The 22,019-nt window shown below is 44.1% G+C and overlaps 1 protein-coding gene across 1 annotated transcript in view; it reads right to left on the reverse strand.

The window, feature by feature from the left end:
• sspo (SCO-spondin) overlaps positions 1–22,019 on the reverse strand; it is a 163,020-nt gene continuing 141,001 nt past the window's right edge. Inside the window, 4 exon segments of the mRNA XM_051940433.1 lie at positions 1–17; positions 2,763–2,913; positions 12,164–12,289; positions 16,149–16,194. Coding sequence (XP_051796393.1) covers positions 1–17; positions 2,763–2,913; positions 12,164–12,289; positions 16,149–16,194 — 340 coding nt within the window.

Consider the following 22,019-nt stretch of genomic DNA (forward strand, 5'->3'; position numbering starts at 1 on the left):
TCACACCCCAATCACTCCTGTCACAGCAGGGATTTTCAGAGCAGAAGGGTCAGGATTTCTGTTTAATTTCAGTCTGAGACACTGAACAGTAAAAGCTGCTTATCTGACCTGAATGAGGGCCCGTGTATATACCACGATGAGACACAACATTAAACCCTCTGACAGGTTGATAACTGTGATTATCTTGGTACAATGGGCACCTGTGGAGGGGAGGGACATAAAGCAGATTAACAGTTTCTGTAGTTGGTGATTGATGGAAACAGGAAAAATGGGTGGAGAATGAGTGACTTTAACAAACTGATGACTAGATGACTGGGTCAGAGAAACTCAGAAAAAGCAGGTCTTGTGGGATGTTCCTGGTGTGCAGTGGTTAGTTCCTACCAAAGGAGGTCCAAGGAAAAAAAAGTCATCGTGCCCAAGGCTCAGTGAAGCACAGTGAAGGCTGACCTGTGAGGTCTGATTCCTCAGAAGAGCTATAGGAGCAGAAAGTGTTGCAAAGCTTAATGACAGGAAAGAGTCAGAATACACTGAGCATCACAGCATCTCATGTACAGAGCTGTAAATACCAGAATTGACCATATGCACTGGAAGAAAGCGGTCTGGTCTCATGATTTTTTAATTTCACAGGGACGGGTAGCGGCATCTTTTACTGAGAATAAGGTGGCAGCAGAATACAGAATTAGAAGGAGGTTGATTTTCTGAGCATTGTTCTTCTGGGAAACCTTGGGTCCTGGAAATCATCTGCATGTTATCTTCCTAACCACCGGTGCAGACCACCCCTTCATGGCAGCAGCGTTCCCTGATGGCAGTGGCCTCTCCAACACATCACATAGTGAAGACTTTACAGATTTTAAACAGAGAACAGACAACCCAAAGTTGCCTTTAGATTCCCTATGAGTAAGCAGTCAGCGATGGTGGGAAGGAACCAAAAAAACAAAACGTTTAACAGGGAGGAAACAAAAAACCTCCGACAGAACCAGGCTGGGGAAGGTGGTCATCTGCATTGACCAGTTGGGGTAAGGGAGGGTGGGGATAAGCAGATGGAGAAGAAACAAATAAAAAAGAGAACATTGAACATTGTAGAGGTCGGTGAGGCCAGAAACTGCAGATCAGAGACGTGATCCACAGAGAGAACAACCACAGATACGCAAACTATTCAGAGCTACATTTGGCTGCTTCTGCCACTTCAGCTTGAAGATTTACTCTCCTTTTGTCTTTGATTACTTCAAACATCTGTGTATTTGTGACATAAGGCTTATATTATATACTTGTGAGGTCTCTTATTTCCAGGTGAGACCAAAAACATTTTGAAGTACCTCCACAAATCTGACGGAAAACCTTCCTCGGTTAGATCAAACCTTATTAAATAAACACACTTAGAACATCCCAGGTTCCGCTGAGGGTTGTGACAAACAGAAAAGCTAAAGTAGCACCACACACGGACCACCTCCACTTTAAGAGGTTTCTGCTCCACTGATGATACTGCAGCACACCAACATGACCAAATGGAACACAGGCTATTTTTTTAAAAGATTTCCACCTGATGAGACCTCCCCAGATTCAGTCAGCAAGATAACAGTAAGGCCAAAATGAACAACAATTTGTCCCTTTGTCCCCATCACCAGGCCAGAATGAGATCAGAAAAAATAACTTGACATGTTAATTTCTGCCTCGAAACCATTGTTCTCCGACACTGATGATATTAAAACAGTTATAAATATTCCCGTCTGTATCTCCGTGAAATGTTATGCAGCTAATAAAGAGCACTACAAATGTTACACCTATTTTAGTCACATCAGCACGTGGTTTGTTGGCTGTTTTAGTGAATGTGCCAAGCTCAGCAACCGTTAAAAACTGGCACCAGTTGTGTTTTTATACCAGATGTTTCCTGGTTCTGGTAGAGGTTCTCCCCTTCTGTGGAAGATTAAACTACTGCTGTGACATCAGTGATTGGAGTATGACCCAAAAATGCAAAAAGCTTTGAAGTTGCCACTGATAAGAGCATTAAATTCTTTAAAAGTGCCTCAGTGTTTAGCTGGAGTCAGAGGAAGATCTCTTCCAGACCAAACCAGTCAAGATACACCCCAAACATGAAAGAATATTTCCTTTTAGCTCTTAAAGGTAGCCAAAACTAAATGTTGATGGAACTCTGATTTCAGATGTCGGCATTCAAACTGTTGAGAATAATCAAGGTCTGCTGGAACTATTCGAATTGACCAAATATACAGTATAATCTAATGAAACAGAACAAATAGAATTGTTAAGAAAATTATATGGAAGCTGTGTCAGTAAAAGTAGCTTCATTAGAGACTTCACAAGGTTTCTTTTCATAGCTCTATCTATAAGGTGGGTTAGCTTTAAATGAGTCGCAGTGAGATGCCAGCCGATCGGTTATGTGATCAGCTCTCTTCATGGTTTTTAAAATTTAATCATGTTGCTAAGTCAGTTGGATGAGAATTGAAAGGATCATGTTTTCTGGCTCATATAATGTTTGAGTTGATCCACATTCGAAGATGTTTTCTGTTTAATTCAGACCAGTAAAATGTGCTTTCCTTTTATATATTTTAGAAAAGTTGTAAAACGTTTACAACATCTGTGTTTTTTGGGAAACTCACTGATGTTCCGTGTTCCGTGAAAACTCTCTGTGTTTGGTGAAACCCAAAGAGAAGGGTGTACTCTGTCTGTGGACAGTTTTACATATATTTAAATGCTCAATTGTCGTGTTGACATGTGAGATAGACATGCAAATCCATTCTTCTCACCCTGACAGCTGGTGCACTCGCAGCTGTGGATGACTGGAAGGACGACCGGCTCGCTGTCTCCACTCTCACACTGCAGGCTGAGGAACCGAACGGGGTTGTCTGGGTCCAAACGGTAGCTGCAGCACTCACATACCGACTGGAGGTAGGGCTCCTAGATGGAAGGAAAGAGAGGAAGTGAAAGGAGAGCCAGACAGATAAGGTGGAAGGAGACAATTAGAAGACTGGAATACGATGAGGACAAAGTGAAATGTGAGGAGGAGTGGTTATGAGAGAATATCTGGAGATGGAAGAAATAAGGGGAAAGCAGAGCAGAGGGAGATAATGGTGAAAGAGGAGGAAAAGACAGATAATATGGGGGTGAAGAAGTCAGTACAGACATTTTAAAGGAGGTGAATAGGTAAGACAGGAATATCAGGAGTTGCAGGTGGTGAAATGAGCAGCCCTTAATGTGATATTAAACAATATGAAATCATGAACTGAGGAGAATCAACACACTATACCAGTAATACAGTGGATTTAAAAACATGAAATCATGCTAGACACAAGAATAAAGCTCCCTTGAAAATATGTTCCATAATAAGACTTATTCAAATTAATATGAGTGACATGGGTCGCTGCCACTGAAGCCACGAATGGTTCTTGTTCTACTGCAGAATGTAGTTCTACAGAACTTTTTTTTGTTAAATTAATTTTTCCTGTTCATGAGACTGTAGCCCCTGTTCATGGGGCTGTAGCCCCTGTTCATGGGCCAGGGGCTGCAGTGTCGACACTGCTGCTCTCTAAAACACATTTTTCTGTGGCTTGCACTATGCCATGATAGTAAACCATCAGATAGTCTGAGTTCAGATGTTGAGAGCTATGACTGCTCTGTGCTGTGCTGAAGTCCTGAAAGGCCAACAGAAACAAGACATTTAGTCAGGAAAGAAGACAAAACCTGATGTACATCTGAATTCCTTCAGTTTTATGAGACAAGTTTCATTTTTCAGTGAGACTTTGGGAGGAAAGCCTCATCCTCTAAGTAGGGATGTCAGATGTGTTTGAATGTCTTTGTATATAGTCATTGTTTTAACTTGAAGTCACTGGTTGTAGGATGTATTTTACTGACTCAGAGGTTTTTGATGAATATATTTGTAATATTCATTTTAGCTCCAGAGGGTTACATGCAGCTCTTTGTCTGCCCTTTAGTCTGGTTGGTAGCCTACAGCGGGTTCATCGGTGCTTTTTCAGGCTCTGCTGAAACATGCTAAAATGCCCTGTTAGTCAGAGAAGTGCAGAGTCATCATCATGGGGTTGATCTCTGTGAGCAACACCTTCACATTAAGAAGACTAATTTTACATTGAGCTGGCTAAATTTAAAAGTGTTGCTTCCCTGCTAAAACGCCATGCACGCACACCAGGCGCTTCAGCTCGTCTTTGCAAATACCTCTGGCCTCATTAAAATACCAAAGAGCCATGTCTCCTACTGGGCTTTTGCAGAAGACACACAAGCAAACCACCAACAGAAAACCACTGAAGAAGTTTGCTATTTTTATTTCCACAGGGGATTCTGATCATTTGAATGCACTGTTTTTTTCTAAACTACACTTTCTAAGAGAGAAAGGTATTCCTTCATCACACAAACATCAGAAGCTCATCTCATCTGTTCTTCTCTGCTCTCCTGACTGCTGATCTCAGTGTACCATTCTGAAGGATGTCTCAATCTCATAAAGGTAGGCTGCTGGAGGAGCGATGAGAGAGGATGCTCAGGTGGATCTTCACTGTATCCTTTCTCTTTTTTTCCACACAAGTATAGAAGAGGCTTAAGACATTGGTGAAATATACAAACCCTACTGGAAGCAGGGGCTGGAGTCTATCCCAGCTGACTTAGGCTATGTTCACACTGCAGGGCTTAATGCTCAATTCCGATTCTTTTGTGAAATCCAATATTTTTGCGAGTTCGTTCACATTTCCAATTAAATGCGACTTGTATGTGATCTCCTGTGTGAACCTCACACGACCCAAAAGTGTCCCGCATGTGGAGAAGAGTACACAACAACGACACACGCAGAGAATGTGTTCAGTGTTTACGGAAGTAAACATGGACGCTAACAGTAAAGCATGTCTGGCAATTTCAAAGTTGTTGTCCAGCCAAAGCCAGCATATTTATAACTTAATCGTTTTAAGGAGAAGGTCAAGAAGAAAGAGAGCCAGGATTTTGGCCCTGGCGTTTTGTGGGGCAGTAGCCGCAACGTCTGTCCAGAGAACTGTGTGGGTGCGGAGTCGCAGCCAGGAGTGGTGGGATAGTGATGTGAGAGGCTTCACAGATGCAGACTTCATTCAGAATTTTCGAATGACAAGGGCGAACTTTACGTACATACAGTGCCTTGTGAAAGTATTCGGCCCCCTTGAACTTTTCAACTTTTCGCCTCATTTCAGGCTTCAAACATAAAGATATAAAATTCTAATTTTTTGTCAAGAATCAACAACAATTGGGACACAATCGTGAAGTGGAATTAAATTTATTGGATATTTTATACTTTTTTAACAAATAAAAAACTGAAAAGCGGGGTGTGCAATATTATTCGGCCCCTTTACTTTCAGTGCAGCAAACTCACTCCAGAAGTTCAGTGAGGATCTCTGAATGATCCAATGTTGTCCTAAATGACTGATGATGATAAATAGAATCCACCTGTGTGTAATCAAGTCTCCGTATAAATGCACCTGCTCTGTGATAGTCTCAGGGTTCTGTTTAAAGTGCAGAGAGCATCATGAAGACCAAGGAACACACCAGGCAGGTCCGAGATGCTGTTGTGGAGAAGTTTAAAGCCGGATTTGGATACAAAAAGATTTCCCAAGCTTTAAACATCTCAAGGAGCACTGTGCAAGCAATCATATTGAAATGAAAGGAGTATCAGACCACTGCAAATCTACCAAGACCCGGCCGTCCCTCTAAACTTTCACCTCCAACAAGGAGAAGACTGATCAGAGATGCAGCCAAGAGGCCCATGATCACTCTGGATGAACTGCAGAGATCTACAGCTGAGGTGGGAGAGTCTGTCCATAGGACAACAATCAGTCGTACACTGCACAAATCTGGCCTTTATGGAAGAGTGGCAAGAAGAAAGCCATTTCTCCAAGATATCCATAAAAAGTCTCGTTTGAAGTTTGCCACAAGCCACCTGGGAGACACACCAAACATGTGGAAGAAGGTGCTCTGGTCAGATGAAACCAAAATCCAACTTTTTGGCCACAATGCAAAACGATATGTTTGGCGTAAAACGATATGTTTGGCGTAAAAGCAACACAGCTCATCACCCTGAACACACCATCCCCACTGTCAAACATGGTGGTGGCAGCCTCATGGTTTGGGCCTGCTTTTCTTCAGCAGGGACAGGGAAGATGGTTAAAATTGATGGGAAGATGAATGGAGCCAAATACAGGACCATTCTGGAAGAAAACCTGTTGGAGTCTGCAAAAGACTTGAGACTGGGACGGAGATTTATCTTCCAACAGGACAATGATCCAAAACATAAAGCCAAATCTACAATGGAATGGTTCACAAATAAACGTATCCAGGTGTTAGAATGGCCAAGTCAAAGTCCAGACCTGAATCCAATCCAGAATCTGTGGGCAGAGCTGAAGACTGCTGTTGACAAACGCTCACCATCCAACCTCACTGAGCTCGAGCTGTTTTGCAAGGAAGAATGGGCAAGAATTTCAGTCTCTTGATGTGCAAAACTGATAGAGACATACCCCAAGCGACTTGCAGCTGTAATTGCAGCAAAAGGTGGCACTACTAAGTACTACTACTACTAAGTATTAATGCAAGGGGGCCGAATAATATTGCACGCCCCACTTTTCAGTTTTTTATTTAACAAAGTTTAAAATATCCAATAAATTTCGTTCCACTTCACGATTGTGTCCCACTTGTTGTTGATTCTTGACAAAAAATTAAAATTTTATATCTTTATGTTTGAAGCCTGAAATGTGGCGAAAGGTTGAAAAGTTCAAGGGGGCCGAATACTTTCACAAGGCACTGTATGTGAGCGCCTCTTTTTAACATTCTCACGGCAAGACACACGTCTTTGGCAGTCGATATCGGTGAGCAAATGTGTTGGCGTTGGGCTGTATTGGCTGGCAACAGGTGTTTGTTACCGCACGATAGCCAACCTCTTTGGCATAGCCAAATCCACTGTCTACTCCATAGTCCACGGGTTCTGCAGAACAGTTCATCATGTTCTCATGCCTGAGTACATAAAACTACCACAGGGAGATGATCTGCAAGAGGTCATTGAAGGCTTCAGACAGAGATGGGGTTTCCCGCAGTGCGGAGGAGCAGTAGATGGGAGTCATATCCCCATCATTGCTCCAGAGGAGAACCACGCGGACTATTTTAACCACAAAGGGTGGCACTCGATGATCCTGCAGGGTGTCGTGGATCATCGGTTCTGGTAAGAAATACTGATATTTAACCATTCTAAAAATAAAAATTTAATTTAAAATTACTGTGGTTCATTAAATATTTACTTTGCTTTTTCACCATTTTTGTCTAGCCATACATCTACTAGAATGCTACCCTTTGAAACTAGAATAAATCTACCATTATATATTCACCAATTAAGCACTGTCTCCCAACAGCTTCACCAACATTTATGCTGGATGGCCAGGAAGGAAGGCAGGGGACACCCTGGACAGAGTCTATCACAGGACTACACACAGAGAAAAACAAGTACAGTGACGAACAATTTAGAATCACCAATTAACCTCAGCATGTTTTTAGACGGTGGGAAGAAGCCGGAGAACCTGGAGAAAGCCCACACATGTACAGGTAGAACATCCAAACTCCATGCAGAAAGATCCCAGGAAGGTCGGGATGTGAACCAATAATGCTTTAGCTGCAAGGCGACAGTGCTAACCACCAATTCACTGTGCAGCCCCTAATATAGATCTTTCACTCCTAATATATGTCATCCTCTTTTTGTATAGGACTGTATTGTGTGTCACACCTCTTTTATACTTCATGGCATGTGTGTGTATGTGTTAAAAAAATTCAAATGTATGACACTGAAATTCATTATGCCACATGATGAACTGCATTATCAGTAAATATATACTTTAAGCTGCTACAAACACTGTTCTGCTCATCATAAAATCCAGCATCAGGCTGGAACAAAACAACTAACAGATGATACAGCTGGGCCACATATCATACTTAACTGACGTCACTTTAAAATGACGACTCCAAGGCAAATGTCTCATTTCGTTCAACGTTTACAGTCTCAGCTCCTCTCTATCCCTGTTCCTCTAATATTTCCAGTGGGAGGGACAAAGAATTAAGTATGTATTAGCTGAAAAATAAGAAGAGCAATTGTTATTATGCTTCTTCTTCTGACTCCTCCTGGCTAAAAAAATGAAATGATGTGTCCCTGCCATCATCCTTTTAACCTGCCACATAACAGTGTTTCTACACAGCAATATGTTTTCTGTACAGGCCAGCATTCTCAGCTCACACATTCCATGGTTGATTTACATAAGGTCTGTTTTGGGAGAGAATAATGACATTTTATTCTAGATGGAAGGTCAAACCAGAGAGAAAGCCATCTTCATTCACACATTCAAATCCTGGATTCTGAACGACACAAAAACACAGATTAGAGCAGCTTTAAGCCTTGCTAAAAAAACAAACAAAAAAAAACAATACAATACAAAGACACTGCAGACGATAGCATTTCTGTAAGTTTCCACAATAATCATAAAGACTAATAACAGTGACGATAACAATGCAGCTTACCTAAAATGACAAGAATATAAACTGAACCAGCAGACAGTTGAGATGGCTAAAAAATATCGTCGGGGAGTTTGGCAATAATTTAGCATCCTTTGTTATTCTTTGCTCTGCGTGACAGACAGTAGTTTGTGGAAGCTGTGCTCATGTGGCCAATTAAAGCAGTCAAAGATCTATGGAGGAGATAAGGACATTAATGTAACAGAGACTGATACATAATAGGAGAAGGACACCAGAGGAGACAAAGGGAGTGCAGGATGAAAAAATTAAACTACAACCGCAGCTTCTCTGAAGAAGAGCAGTTATTAGCGCTTCACACACTTCCATAATTCCACAATGTGTGTGTCTGCATGCACCTAACATTGTAGCTGGATGTGGGAAAGAGCATTCGATTCTTCCAGTTCTGCTGATCAATAGAAAAGGGAACTTCTCAGCTCTGCCTAGTCACCAGTTACCATCCCCGGTTGCCACAGTAACAGGAGGTAGTGACACATTTGGCTGAGCTGATGTTTATTTTTACTAATCTCCCAGCATGACTGACTCTATTTCTGCAGTGGAGATACATGGATGCCAAGGAAGAACAAAGTCACCATGGTGATGAGGTGATGAGCTCGCTGTCTTACAAGGATGAAAAAGACCATACACGAACACAGAAAAGAAAGAAAGGAGACAACAATATGAGGCCACTAATAGTCTCTGCACATAGCCTCAACACAGGACTCCGATCAGAACATCTGGATTTAGATCACTGCTTTCTTTACTGACTCCATGTTGTCTATATTAACCCAATACTTAGCTGAAAATATAGATGACTGAAGTTAAATCATCAGATGAATTTGCCATTTTCAGAGACATTTAGCTGTACTCTGCAAACATCTTGATGGCCTCACATTGTCTCTTGAGGAAGAGTGTCATTACCTCCACTGCACTACAACTTTAACCTACAGGTTAGGCTTTAGTATGGCTGCTCAGTGACAGCTCAGCATTAACCCTTATTATTTTCTTGTATATTGTGTAGGATCCACCAGTCATTATCAGCAGTGAAACAGAACCAGGACAGAGTTTTGTTTATTCCAGCACCTATAGCTCTGGAGTCCAAGCACCTCTGCAGCCACAGGATGGAGACGGGCTCCCCTTTTGATCAGCGAAGCAAGAGGGACACCAGGACACCATGCCAGATGTGGGACATGTCTGGCATGGGGGCGCGAAGCACCGAGTCAGCAGGAAGCGAGGCCGAGAGCTGACTTTAAAGGATTCCCCCTAATACAGACCTCCAGGATGTGTATTGGACCTGTCTTAGCAATAGACTGGCTCAAAACCTCAAAAAAATCAAAACTCAAAGGAGTTTTGTCCAGAATTATGGATGTACATAAAAGTATGTACATCCATTTCACCAAACAAGTGAACTTTTCAATGACTTCATGATTAATCTACCTCTTGCCTTACTTTTAATATTTTATTCCTCCTGATTAGTATCAATGTCATAATTTAACCTGTTTGCCGATCACATATGAGCATGTTTGGTATCATTTTCATCAGCTATCAGTAATGCTCCTTGATAAACCATGTTCACCAAATTTCAATATTTTGGAAAGTTACAGAAATTACCTGAAAATGTAACTCTGTGAGGGACATCTGGACATCAGCCCTCCCCAACAGAGATTGGTCCACATGCCCCCCTCCCGTAATGAGATGCAAGAATCCATTTTAAAAGACCATGTCTGAAAGTACCATGTTGAGTTCTCCTGAATTTTGAAGTCGACTTGCTATCCATCACTCTGAGACTCCACTCTGTCCACCGTTGTTCTGACCGGACCGCACGCATCATCGTCGCCTTGGTCATCATCATCACGAGTACCTTCCAGTCACTGAATACTTGGTGCATTCTTCTAAATTCTTAGATTCCCTAAATCCATTCATTTGGCAAACTTTCACATTGGCATTTCCCAAAAGTTACGGCTGCTTTCAGGTGTGATCTTCTAATTCCTTCCTCCCAGAGCGCCATATTATAACGTAATATTCTCCCAATATTGCACTGTAATATTGTACTCTATTCCTTCCCTTTCCTGTCATTCACATTCCGCTTATTGTTTGTTTTGCATTAGTGTTTTGTGTTGTATGTGTGTTGTTGTGCTCTTAGTGACAGACGTCATTATTCATAGTTAGTTGTTGTTGTCTTGTTGTTGTTAGTAAATAAATGTTTTAGTAACTAAATCCAGTTGACTCAATTGTTTATTGTTCACATTTTGGTCCCTAACTTGTATTTGATTCCAGCTACCGAAATTCTACTCATAATCTTATTGAGCTAAAATAATTCCCTTGATTACTTTATGAGGTTTTTCTTGTCTGCAGCAAGAGATGTTTCAGATGCTGGATTATTATTTTTAGGCTAACTCAAATATTTCGCTGGTCGAAAACTTTATGGACCTTGCTTTGTGCACTGATGCACAGTCATGTTGGAAGAGGAAGGGGCCAGCTCCAAACTGTTCCCACAAAGAGAGCACGGAATTGTCCAAAATGTCTTGGTATGCTGAAGCATTCAGAGTTCCTTTCACTGGAATTAAGGGGCCAAGCCCAGCTCCTGAGAAACAAGTGCACACCATAATCCCCCCTCCACCAAACTTTACACTTGGCACAATGCAGTCTGACAAGTATGGTTCTCCTGGCAACCGCCAAACCCGGACTGGTCCATCAGATTGCCAGATGGAGAAGCGCCATTGGTCACTCCAGAGAAGGCGTCTCCACCGCTCTAGAGTCCAGTGGCGGCGTGCTTTACACCACTGCATTCGAGACTTTGCGTTGCACTTGGTGATTTATGGCTTTGATGCAGCTGATTGGCCACAGAAACCCATTCCATGAAGCTCTCTGCTGAAGCACTGTTCTTGAGCTAATCTGAAGGCCACATGAAGTTTGAAGGTCTGTAGCGATTGACTGCAGAAAGTTGGCGACCTCTTGACACCATGCGCCTCAGCATTCGCTGACTCCGCTCCATCAGTTTACGTGGCCGACCACTAGGTGGCTGAGTTGCTGTTGTTCCCACACACTTCCACTTTCTTATAATACAGCTTACAGTTGACTGTGGAATATTTAGGAGCGAGGAAATGTCACGACTGGATTTGTTGCACAGGTGGCATCCTATCACAGTTCCACGCTGGAATTCACTGAGCTCCTGAGAGCGACCCATTCTTTCACAAATGTTTGTAAAAGCAGTCTGCATGTCTAGGTGCTTGATTTTATTCACCTGTGGTCATGGAAGTGATTGGAACACCTGATTCTGATTATCTGGATGGATGAGTGAATACTTTTGGCAATATACTGTATTTTCTTCATGGCCCCATGTATGATGAAAATAAAGCTATTTTAATTCTAATTCTATTGGGGTAAACTGTTCTATTCACATGCTGGACATTCTTAATTTAATTTATATTATAAAGAAAAATGTAGGGTCTAACATTACAGAATCTGATTTAAGACAAGTAACTCCACATTCCTGATTTGCAGCAGTTTGTGATGACAACCAGCAGCTTTGAAATCAGTTTGTTCCATTTTAGTCAACTTGCTACCCGTATTGATATGACTGTGCCCTCAGGTTTGCGTTATATTTATGTACTATCTTCTGTGTGTCTCATCTCCGTACCTCCAGGATGACATCAGTCCTGGACAGACATCGCCCCCTGCAGAAGCTGACTTCCACGTTGTCCAGCCGACAGTCTCCCTTGGTGATGTTGCGAAGTTGCACATGGCGATGACACTCTGGCTCCGTCTCACCTGAAGGAAGACGAGGGAGCAAAGAGATGGGAGTCATCCATCCATCCATCCATTTTCCTCCGCTTATCCGGGGCCGGGTCGCGGGGGCAGCAGGCGAAGCAGGTCGTTCCAGACGTCCCTCCCCCCAGCGACGCTTTCCAGCTTTTCCTGGGAAATCCCGAGGCGTTCCCAGGCCAGACGAGATATATAATCTCTCCAGCGAGTTCTGGGTCTGCCCCGGGGTCTCCTCCCAGACGAACGTGCTCGGAAAACCTCCAGAGGAAGTCTCCCTGGAGGCATCCAAATCAGGTGGCCAAACCACCTCAACTGGCTCCTTTCGATGCGAAGGAGCAGCGGCTCTACTCCGAGCTCCCTCCGGATGTCTGAGCTCCTCACCCTATCTCTAAGGCTGAGCCCAGCCACCCTACAGAGGAAGCTCATTTTGGCCGCTTGTATCCGCGATCTTGTTCTTTCGGTCACTACCCAAAGCTCATGACCATAGGTGAGGGTTGGAACGTAGATGGACTGGTAAATCGAGAGCTTCGCCTTACGGCTCAGCTCCCTCTTCACCACGATGGTCCGGTACAACGCCCGCATTACTGCTGACGCCGCACCGATCCGCCTGTCCATCTCTCGCTCCATTTTCCCATCACTCGTGAACAAGATCCCGAGATACTTAAACTCCTTCGCTTGGGGAAGCAACTCCCCCCCAACCCGGAGGAAGCACTCCACCGGTTTCCGGCAGAGAACCATGGCCTCGGACTTGGAGGTGATGATCCGCATCCCTGCCGCTTCACACTCAGCTGCAAACCGCTCCAGTGCGTGCCGGAGGTCACGGTCTGAGGATGCCAACAAAACCACATCATCCGCAAAAAGCAGAGAAGTGATCCTGAGGCTCCCAAACCGAAAACCCTCCCCACCACGACTGCGCCTTGAAATCCTGTCCATGAAAACCACAAACAGGATTGGAGACAAGGGGCAGCCCTGGCGGGTCCAACACCCACCAGAAACGTGTCTGACTTAATGCCGAGTATGCGGACACAGCTCTCACTTTGGTTGTATAGGGACCGAACGGCCCGTAACAACGAGCCTCGGACCCCATACTCCCGTAGTGCCCCCCACAAAGCCCCTCGGGGGACACGGTCATAGGCCTTCTCCAGATCTACAAAACACGTGTAGACTGGCAGGTCATACTCCCATGACCCCCTCAGCAGCTCCGCAAGGGTAAAGAGCTGGTCCGCTGTTCCACGACCGGGACGGAATCCGCATTGCTCCTCCTGAATCCGAGGTTCGACTATCGGTCGGATCCTCCCTTCCAGCACCCGAGAGTAAACTTTCCCGGGGAGGCTGAGAAGTGTGATACCACGGTAATTGGCACACACTCTCCGATCCCCCTTTTTAAAAATAGGGACCACCACCCCGGTCTGCCACTCCCCAGGTACTGTACCCGATGCCCACGCGACATTGTATAGACGTGTCAACCAAGACAGTCCAACAATGTCCAGAGCCTTCAGCATCTCAGGGCAAATCTCGTCCACACCTGGCGCCTTGCCACCGAGGAGCTTTTTAACTACCTCGGCGACCTCTGCCACGGATATGGACGCAGATACCCCTGAGTCTTCAGGCTCTGCCTCCTCCATAGAGGACGTGTTTACCGGGTTCAGGAGTTCCTCGAAGTGTTCTTTCCACCGCTCGACGATATCCCCAGTACGGGTCAACAGTTCTCCACCCCGACCGTACACAGCCTGAGCGAAGCCCTGCCTCCCCTTCCTGAGGCGTCGAATGGTTTGCCAGAACTTCCCCGAGGTTGACCGAAAGTCCTTCTCCATGGCCTCCCCGAACTCCTCCCACACCCGAGTTTTAGCTTCCACAACTGCCGCAGCTGCCCTTTTGGCCAGCCGGTACCTGTCAGCTGCTTCAGGAAACCCCCGAGCCAACCAGGCTCGAAAAGTCTCCTTTTTCAGCCTGACGGCCTCCCTCACCGCTGGTGTCCACCAGCGGGTCCTTGGATTGCCGTCGCGACAGGCACCAGTGACCTTCAGACCACAGCTCCTAACAGCTGCTTCTGCAATGGAGGCTTTGAACATGGACCACTCAGAATCCATGTCCCCAATCTCCCCCGGGATGCAGGAGAAACTCTTCCGGAGGTGGGAGTTGAAAACCCTACGGACAGGGTCCTCCGCCAGACGTTCCCAGTTCACCCGCACTACACGTTTGGGTTTACCAGGTCTGTCCGGCAGTCTTCCCCGCCATCGGATCCAACTCACCACCAGGTGGTGATCAGATGACAGCTCTGCACCTCTCTTCACCCGAGTGTCCAAGACATACAGCCGCAGTCTGATGATACGACTATAAAGTTAATCATCGACCTTTGGCCTAAGGTGCTCTGGTACCAAGTACACTTATGAGCAACCTTATTGCTCGAACATGTGTTTGTTATGGCCAAACCATGACTAGCACAGAAGTCCAATAACAAAACACCACTCGGGTTCAGATCGGGCAGGCCGTTCCTCCCAATCACCCCCCTCCAGGTTTCTCCATCGTTGCCCACGTGAGCGTTGAAGTCTCCCAGGAGAACTATGGAATCCCCGGGCGGTACCCCTTCCAGGACCCACCCAGAGACTCCAAGAAGGCCGTTCAGAGGACAGCACTTCCTCTGAACTGCTGTTCGGCGCATAAGCACAGACAACAGTCAGAGTTTTCCCCCCTGGAACACGAAGTCGCAGAGAGGCGACCCTCTCGTTCTCCGGGGAGAACTCCAACAAAGCGGCGCTCAGCCGGGGGCTTGTTGAGTATCCCCACACCCGCCCGGCGCTCTCACCCTGGGCAACTCTGGAGTAGGAGAGAGTCCAACCCCTCTCCAGGATTCTGGTTCCAGAACCCTTGCTGTGCGTGGAGGCGAGCCCAACTATATCTAGTCGGTATCGCTCCACCTCCCGCACCAGCTCAGGTTCCTTCCCCGCCAGTAAGGTGACATTCCACGTCCCAGAGCTAGTCTACACCACCAGGGGGCGGCACGCCAGGCACCCGCTCCTGTCTACTGCCCGGTGGGCATAGCACCCGAGATGGGAGTCAGTAAAACGGAAAACAAAAGGCAAGGAAAATTAAATGTATGAAACGAGAAACACACATTTTTTGTACTTGCATGAAAAGAAGGAGAGAAGTGACAGACGGAAGAGACTCGAAGAGAGTTCCTTGCAGAGAACACAGTAACATTGGCCCTCAGCATGTGACATTTCCTCCACTGGGATGCAGATTAAAGTCCCAGTGTTAGATTAAGTCATGTAATCTCTCACTAATTGGGGGACTGCAGCACTCAGTTTTTTAGCCTCCTATAAGGAGAACTATAGAAAATCGAGATGCATTTAAATGGTTTTGAACCACAGTGACTTGGTATGTTTGCTGAGAATCGTTTGTTTTACAGGGAGTGTTTCAGTTTCAGTAGTACTTCAGTAGTCTGAGCATCAACACAGCTCAGAGATGAGAGTAAATATGTAGTTTGATGGACAGGGAACAGGGCTAGGGCTAACCCTATGCAAACAACAGCCACAGATTATTAAATATATGCCTTTTTTTAAAGTTATTTTTCCGCCTTTATTATATAGGACAGTGGAGAGACAGGAAGCATAGGGATGAAGAGTGGGGTAATGACTTGCAGCAAATGGCCATGGACTGGACTTCGGATCCATGGCCACTGCTTTGGGGACTACAGTTCCTGTTCATGGGTCATCCACTCAACCAGCTGCGCTACTGGGGGCTCCATAAAGTGTGCTTTCAATCCTTCAAACAAACCTGTGATGTCTGAACACAGTCCCCAAGCTGACATGTTTGTTTTTTGTTGTTGTTGTTTTTTCCATATTGTTTGTTACACCAACCTGAAATTGCCTTCTACAGACTGGACAGCAGCTGCCTGGTTCCCTACTTTGACCTCCCTCTGAAAAAAAGATGACAAGATTGTTCTTACAAGCATTCACTGAACTACAGAGAGGGCACGCTGACAAATAACAATCCAATGGACAGTCTATGAGACACGGTTAACAACTTTCCATTGTAACAAGTGACATAGTAAACGCACCCAAATCAGCCACAGGCATTAGAATCCACTGACAGGTGAAGGAATTAACACTGATCATTTGGTTGTAAGTTGGGGAGATATAATAGGTGGCAAGTGGAACAGTCAGTTCTTGAGATTTGTGTGTTGGAAGTGAAAAAGGGCAGCATGAGTATCTGAGTGGCTCTGAGTCAGAGTCAGAGTATCTCCAGAACAGCCAGCTCTTGCGGGGTGCTCTCAGTGCAAAGAGGTTAGAAGCAACAAAAGTGGTCAACGATAGCACAACTGTTGAACCCAATAAGAAGGTCTGGATGCCCAAAGCTCGGTGATGAGTGTGGGGAGTGAAGGCTGGCCTGTGTGGTCTGATACCACTAAAGAGCTGCTGAAAACCTTAATGCTGTTAAATAGAAAGGTGTCAGAACAAACAGTGCATCACAGTTTGCTGTGTCTGGAGACTGATCAGAGAGCTCATGCTGGCCCCTGCCCAATGCTGAAAGTTCCTGGACATGAAAAGGTCACCAACAAACCATGGAGCCACGGTATAAGGTGGCCTGGTCTGATGAATCATGTTTTCTTTCTGTGTGTCCATTGTTTACCAGAGGAAGAGATGCAGCAAGATGTATTATGGGAGCAAGGCAAGCCAGCAGAGGCAGTGGGATGCTCTGAGCAATGTTCTGCTGGAAAGTGTTGGGTCCTCTGAGTACAGCATCCTCTGATAACAGTGGCCTCTTTCAACAGGATAATGCTTCTTGCCACACTGCAAATATTGCTCAGGTTTGAGGAGCATGACAAAGAGTTCAAGGTTCTGACTTGGTCTCGAAATTCCCCAGATTGTAATCTCTTCAAGCATCTGTAGGATGTGCCATAAAATACGATCCATAAAAGCTTCCAGGACTTAAAGGATCTGCTGCTCACATCCTGGTGCCAGATATCACAGGACGCCTTCAGAGACTGTGGAGTCTCCAATGGTCTAAGCACAGTATCGGGTAGAATGTTTTAATGTTGTGGCTGATTGGGGCACATTACACCAGGGTTCTCACCAGCGCATTTCAGTGTAACGGGCCGTTACGCAGTCAGTTTAAAAGATTACGCTGTGATTAGGGCCGCTACGCTGCCTTTCAAGTTGTGGTATTATGTTTTGAGCACATTTGCTTGCTTAATATTTCCATATTTATGTTAGAAAACTTCCTTATTGGGGCAGTTGGCGCTGTGAAAGAGAGTTATTTCGACAGATAACGCCATGTGCGTTTGTTTTTATCGACTGGGTGCCTATCTAGGTTAATTTATGTCTCCCCACCTCAGCAGTACTTTCCTGTCGATTGACCCGTTCTCGTCTAAAATTAAGAGTCACTTCCAATCTCGGAGTTACAATTAGCATGTCTCGGTTGTTTCTGTGTTGCCATGTGTTGCCAAAAGTGACCTAAATCACGAGCATTTGGAGCATCTGCGTGATGCTCATTGGCTGACATCTCGCGAGATTTAATGAAGGCTATTGCGCGTGCGCATAGCAGGGTTCTTGGGACCTGCCATTACGCTGTAAAAAAAATCCTGATGAGAACCCTGTTACACCATGGCTGGTCCTGCTGAACCCTAAACTTTAAAGATGTGTGGACACTACCAACAAAATAAAATTAATAACAACTAATCAAATATCATCCCCTGGCAAAGATTGTTAGATGTTCTGAAAAATTTGAATCTGAAGATTAAGATCCTACATTATGTAAGTATAGAAAATATACAGCATCGATTTTAATTGGATTATCAGAGTCTTCAACACTCAGAGTGTTTTCTTATTCAATCCAGTTTACGATTGATTTAGACTTGGGGCACCAAGCACTGAATGGAGGGACCGAATTGTCATAAGTGACAAGCAGGTGGAAACAGAGACACCTGCCAAAACATACCAAAATAAAAGGTGAAAACTGAGACGTAAAGACCAAAAACAGTGCATGAGAGGGATAGTAATTTAAGGAAACAACGTCAAAGACAGACTGAGTTGAGCTGCTGAGGGAGATAAATCCAGAACAGTCCACAGAAACTTAAGGTGTCCTGATGTCTGAGAATAGCTACTGTTAACATGCAGAGTCACACTCAGACACACAGTCTTCAGCAGGCTTCACCTACCATCCTCCCTGAAACTTCACCCATCTATTACACACACACACGCACACATGCACACACACACGCACAGCACACACACACACACACGCACACGCACACGCACGCGCACACACGCACACGCACACACACACACACACACACACACACACACACACACACACACACACACACACACACATGTGTTCACCCTGAGGACTTCTCCTCCCACTCTGACCGCCGCCAGCCTCCCCTCAGGGATGGAGCAGCCCACTCACTTAAAGGGTGGAGGTCATAAAGAGGACCATTAACTCCTCTATGTCTGTGGGTCTAATGCAGCAGGGGACAGAGAACGTGTGAAATGTGGATTCCTGGTTATTTCAAAGAAAAGGGCACTTGGTATTAAAATAAAGGGTAGTCACATTTATGTCATCTGTGGGCTGTGGCATGCAAATCCAGAGCTCTATTAAAGAGCTGAACAAAGAAATAAGACTCAGTATTTTATCACCACACATGATAACAGATCCTTTAATACATCATCTTGAAAAGGGGCTCATTGCTGACCAATGGAAGGAGGGATTAGAGTTTTAAACAAGCACTGCTCCTGTAAACAGCACTGTAAACTGACTCACATATAACAGAGTACGCTGACAGTAACCAATTTTCAGCCTGTCAGGAGAGGAAACAGCACATTAAATGACCTTTTCATATTGGCCAGGATGAGGAGTGCATTCACTAGGGCACAACTTAGTGCACTCAGGGGAGAAGGGTTTGAAAAAGCAAGCAGAAATAGTTCCACAAGTCTGAGCCCTCCATGAAGACCTGGTACACCACCATAAAGACCTGGTACACCACCACAAAGACCTGGTACACCACCACAAAGACCTGGCACACCACCACAAAGACCTGGCACAACACCATGAAGACTTGGTACACCACCATGAAGACCTGGTACACCACAGGAGAAACACTGTGTAGACTGACTGCTGGGTGGAACTCACTATGCTATCAGTCTCTTCTTTAAAGTTCTGGGTGTCAGCAGAATGTATTTTTAATCTGGCCTTTACACAGGCGCATTGTGCTAAAGACATAAATTCTGCTAACTGTGTCAAGGATGAGACAGCTGAATTTTCTGAACTTCATCACCATGGTGAGGAGGATTTTAATCTGTGGGTCATTCCAGGTGAAATGACCAGATATTCCTTGGGGGTGTTGCTGCACCATCTTCAAATTAGTCCTAAATTTGCAAGTCATTAGATAGTCACAAAAGTACTTTCTATGCAAAATTGTAGGCCTGTAGCTCAAATAGTTTCTGAGTTGTGGGGGTTTGAAATTTTCAGAATTTGGGTTATAAAAAGCCTCGCCAGCATTTTTTGCATCTCTAAGTGGTTATTTCTCAGCCTCTGGACATACCAGAGAGCTGTGAGTTGGTAGACAAGGCCTCTGCATGTAGCTAGTGCCCCACAAACATCCCCAGGTGTTTCCCTACACTCTGCAGGCAATGGGGGCTTGCTAAAAATGCTAAAAATTAAGAGATACCTACTCACGAGTGGGGTTTGGGACCCTAAAAGTACTAGAAATACTGCACAGAAGTGTTCTAACACCCCTGGGTTCCATTCTACACAAACTTGTGTGATAACTTAGCAAACTGGAGCTTTCTAGGTACCTCAGTTTGGAAAATATGAGCTCCTAAAGATGGACGAGATTTTAAATTGGCTATTTTTGGTGGCAAAAATCTCAGTGTGGGAGAGGTACCAGAGACCCCAAATTTTTCTACAGGACAGTTTTGTCTTCTATCACTGTACAAAAAAGCAGCAGGGTTATATTTGTAGTTACTGAGATATTCTTACTCAAAATGGCATGGGTAATGTCAAAATCGTTTTTTGCTTTTCAGTATTTTAAATTGGGATACAAGTATTAGTAGTCATTCCAATGGTAGTATTATGTATGTTTTGCTCTTTTTTAAATGTTAGTTGTTAAAGGTGACTACCTTCAAAAAGTCTACTGGTATAACTTAGGTATACCTAAGTTATAACTTAGGTATAGGTTCTTTGCGTGTAACATGACATTGTACAATTAAATTTAACATGTTTAATCCCACTGCACTGAAACTGTAAAATTCAACATTATTGTTGTATTTTTAAATTAATCAACCATAAACTACTACAGAGCTCCCTGAATTCAAGTTAGTACATGTAATTTGTATGCGTATGTTATAATTACATGTATGCATTGCAAATGGGTGTTATGTTTTAGGTATACCTAAGTTATAACTTAGGTATACCTAAGTTATACCAGTAGACTTTTTGAAGGTAGTCACCTTTAACAACTAACATTTAAAAAGAACAAAACATACATAATACTACCATTGGAATGACTACTAATACTTGTATCCCAATTTAAAATACTGAAAAGCAAAAAACGATTTTGACATTACCCATGCCATTTTGAGTAAGAATATCTCAGTAACTACAAATATAACCCTGCTGCTTTTTTGTACAGTGATAGAAGACAAACTGTCTGTAGAAAAATTTGGGGTCTCTGGTACCTCTCCCACACTGAGATTTTTGCCACCAAAAATAGCCAATTAAAATCTCGTCCATCTTTGGAGCTCATATTTTCCAAACTGAGGTACCTAGAAAGCTCCAGTTTGCTAAGTTATCACACAAGTTTGTGTAGAATGGAACCCAGGGGTGTTAGAACACTTCTGTGCAGTATTTCTAGTACTTTTAGGGTCCCAAACCCCACTCGTGAGTAGGTATCTCTTAATTTTTTAGCATTTTTAGCAAGCCCCCATGGCCTGCAGAGTGTAGGGAAACACCTGGGGATGTTTGTGGGGCACTAGCTACACGCAGAGGCCTTGTTTACCAACTCACAGCTCTCTGGTATGTCCAGAGCTGAGAAATAACCACTTAAAGATGCAAAAAATGCTGGCGAGGCTTTTTATAACCCAAATTCTGAAAATTTCAAACCCCCACAATTCAAACTATTTGAGCTACAGGCCTACAATTTTGCATAGAAAGTACTTTTGTGACTATCTAATGACATGCAAATTTAGGATTAATTTGAAGATGGTGCGGCAACCACCATCTGGTGAAACCACACGGAATGACCCCTGTGTATAAACTAAAGGCTCTGCTTACAAATTACATTTTTGTCGTCTTTGAGAGAGATGGAATGTAAGGTACCAAAAATACACAGACATACTCAGAATATATTGAGTTTGGCATCTGATAGATCCACTGAGGTATGACCTGGAAGGACACATTTCATTAGAGCAAATGTAAAAATTCACTTTGATTCTGGCATCCTACTGAGCCTGTAATTTTATTTTTCTAAATGAAATGCATGCTAATTAAATTGATTTCATTTCAAAACATCCTTTTACAATACTTGTCTTAAGTTTGCTGACTGCAATGTCATTCCAGTCTAGGACTAAGTCTACCTAGATTGAAACAGGGATCCATCCCAACATTGCACAAACATTCAAAACCCCTTTCAGGAAGGCCTATAATCACTTAATGGTGATCCCTACCTTTTCCTCTAACACCATCCAGGGCTACAGACTAATTGTTTTTCCTAGGAGCACAGTTGCCTC

This window comes from Acanthochromis polyacanthus, chromosome 20 (assembly GCF_021347895.1).
Source record: "Acanthochromis polyacanthus isolate Apoly-LR-REF ecotype Palm Island chromosome 20, KAUST_Apoly_ChrSc, whole genome shotgun sequence".
NCBI classification, from domain to species: Eukaryota; Metazoa; Chordata; class Actinopteri; family Pomacentridae; genus Acanthochromis; species Acanthochromis polyacanthus.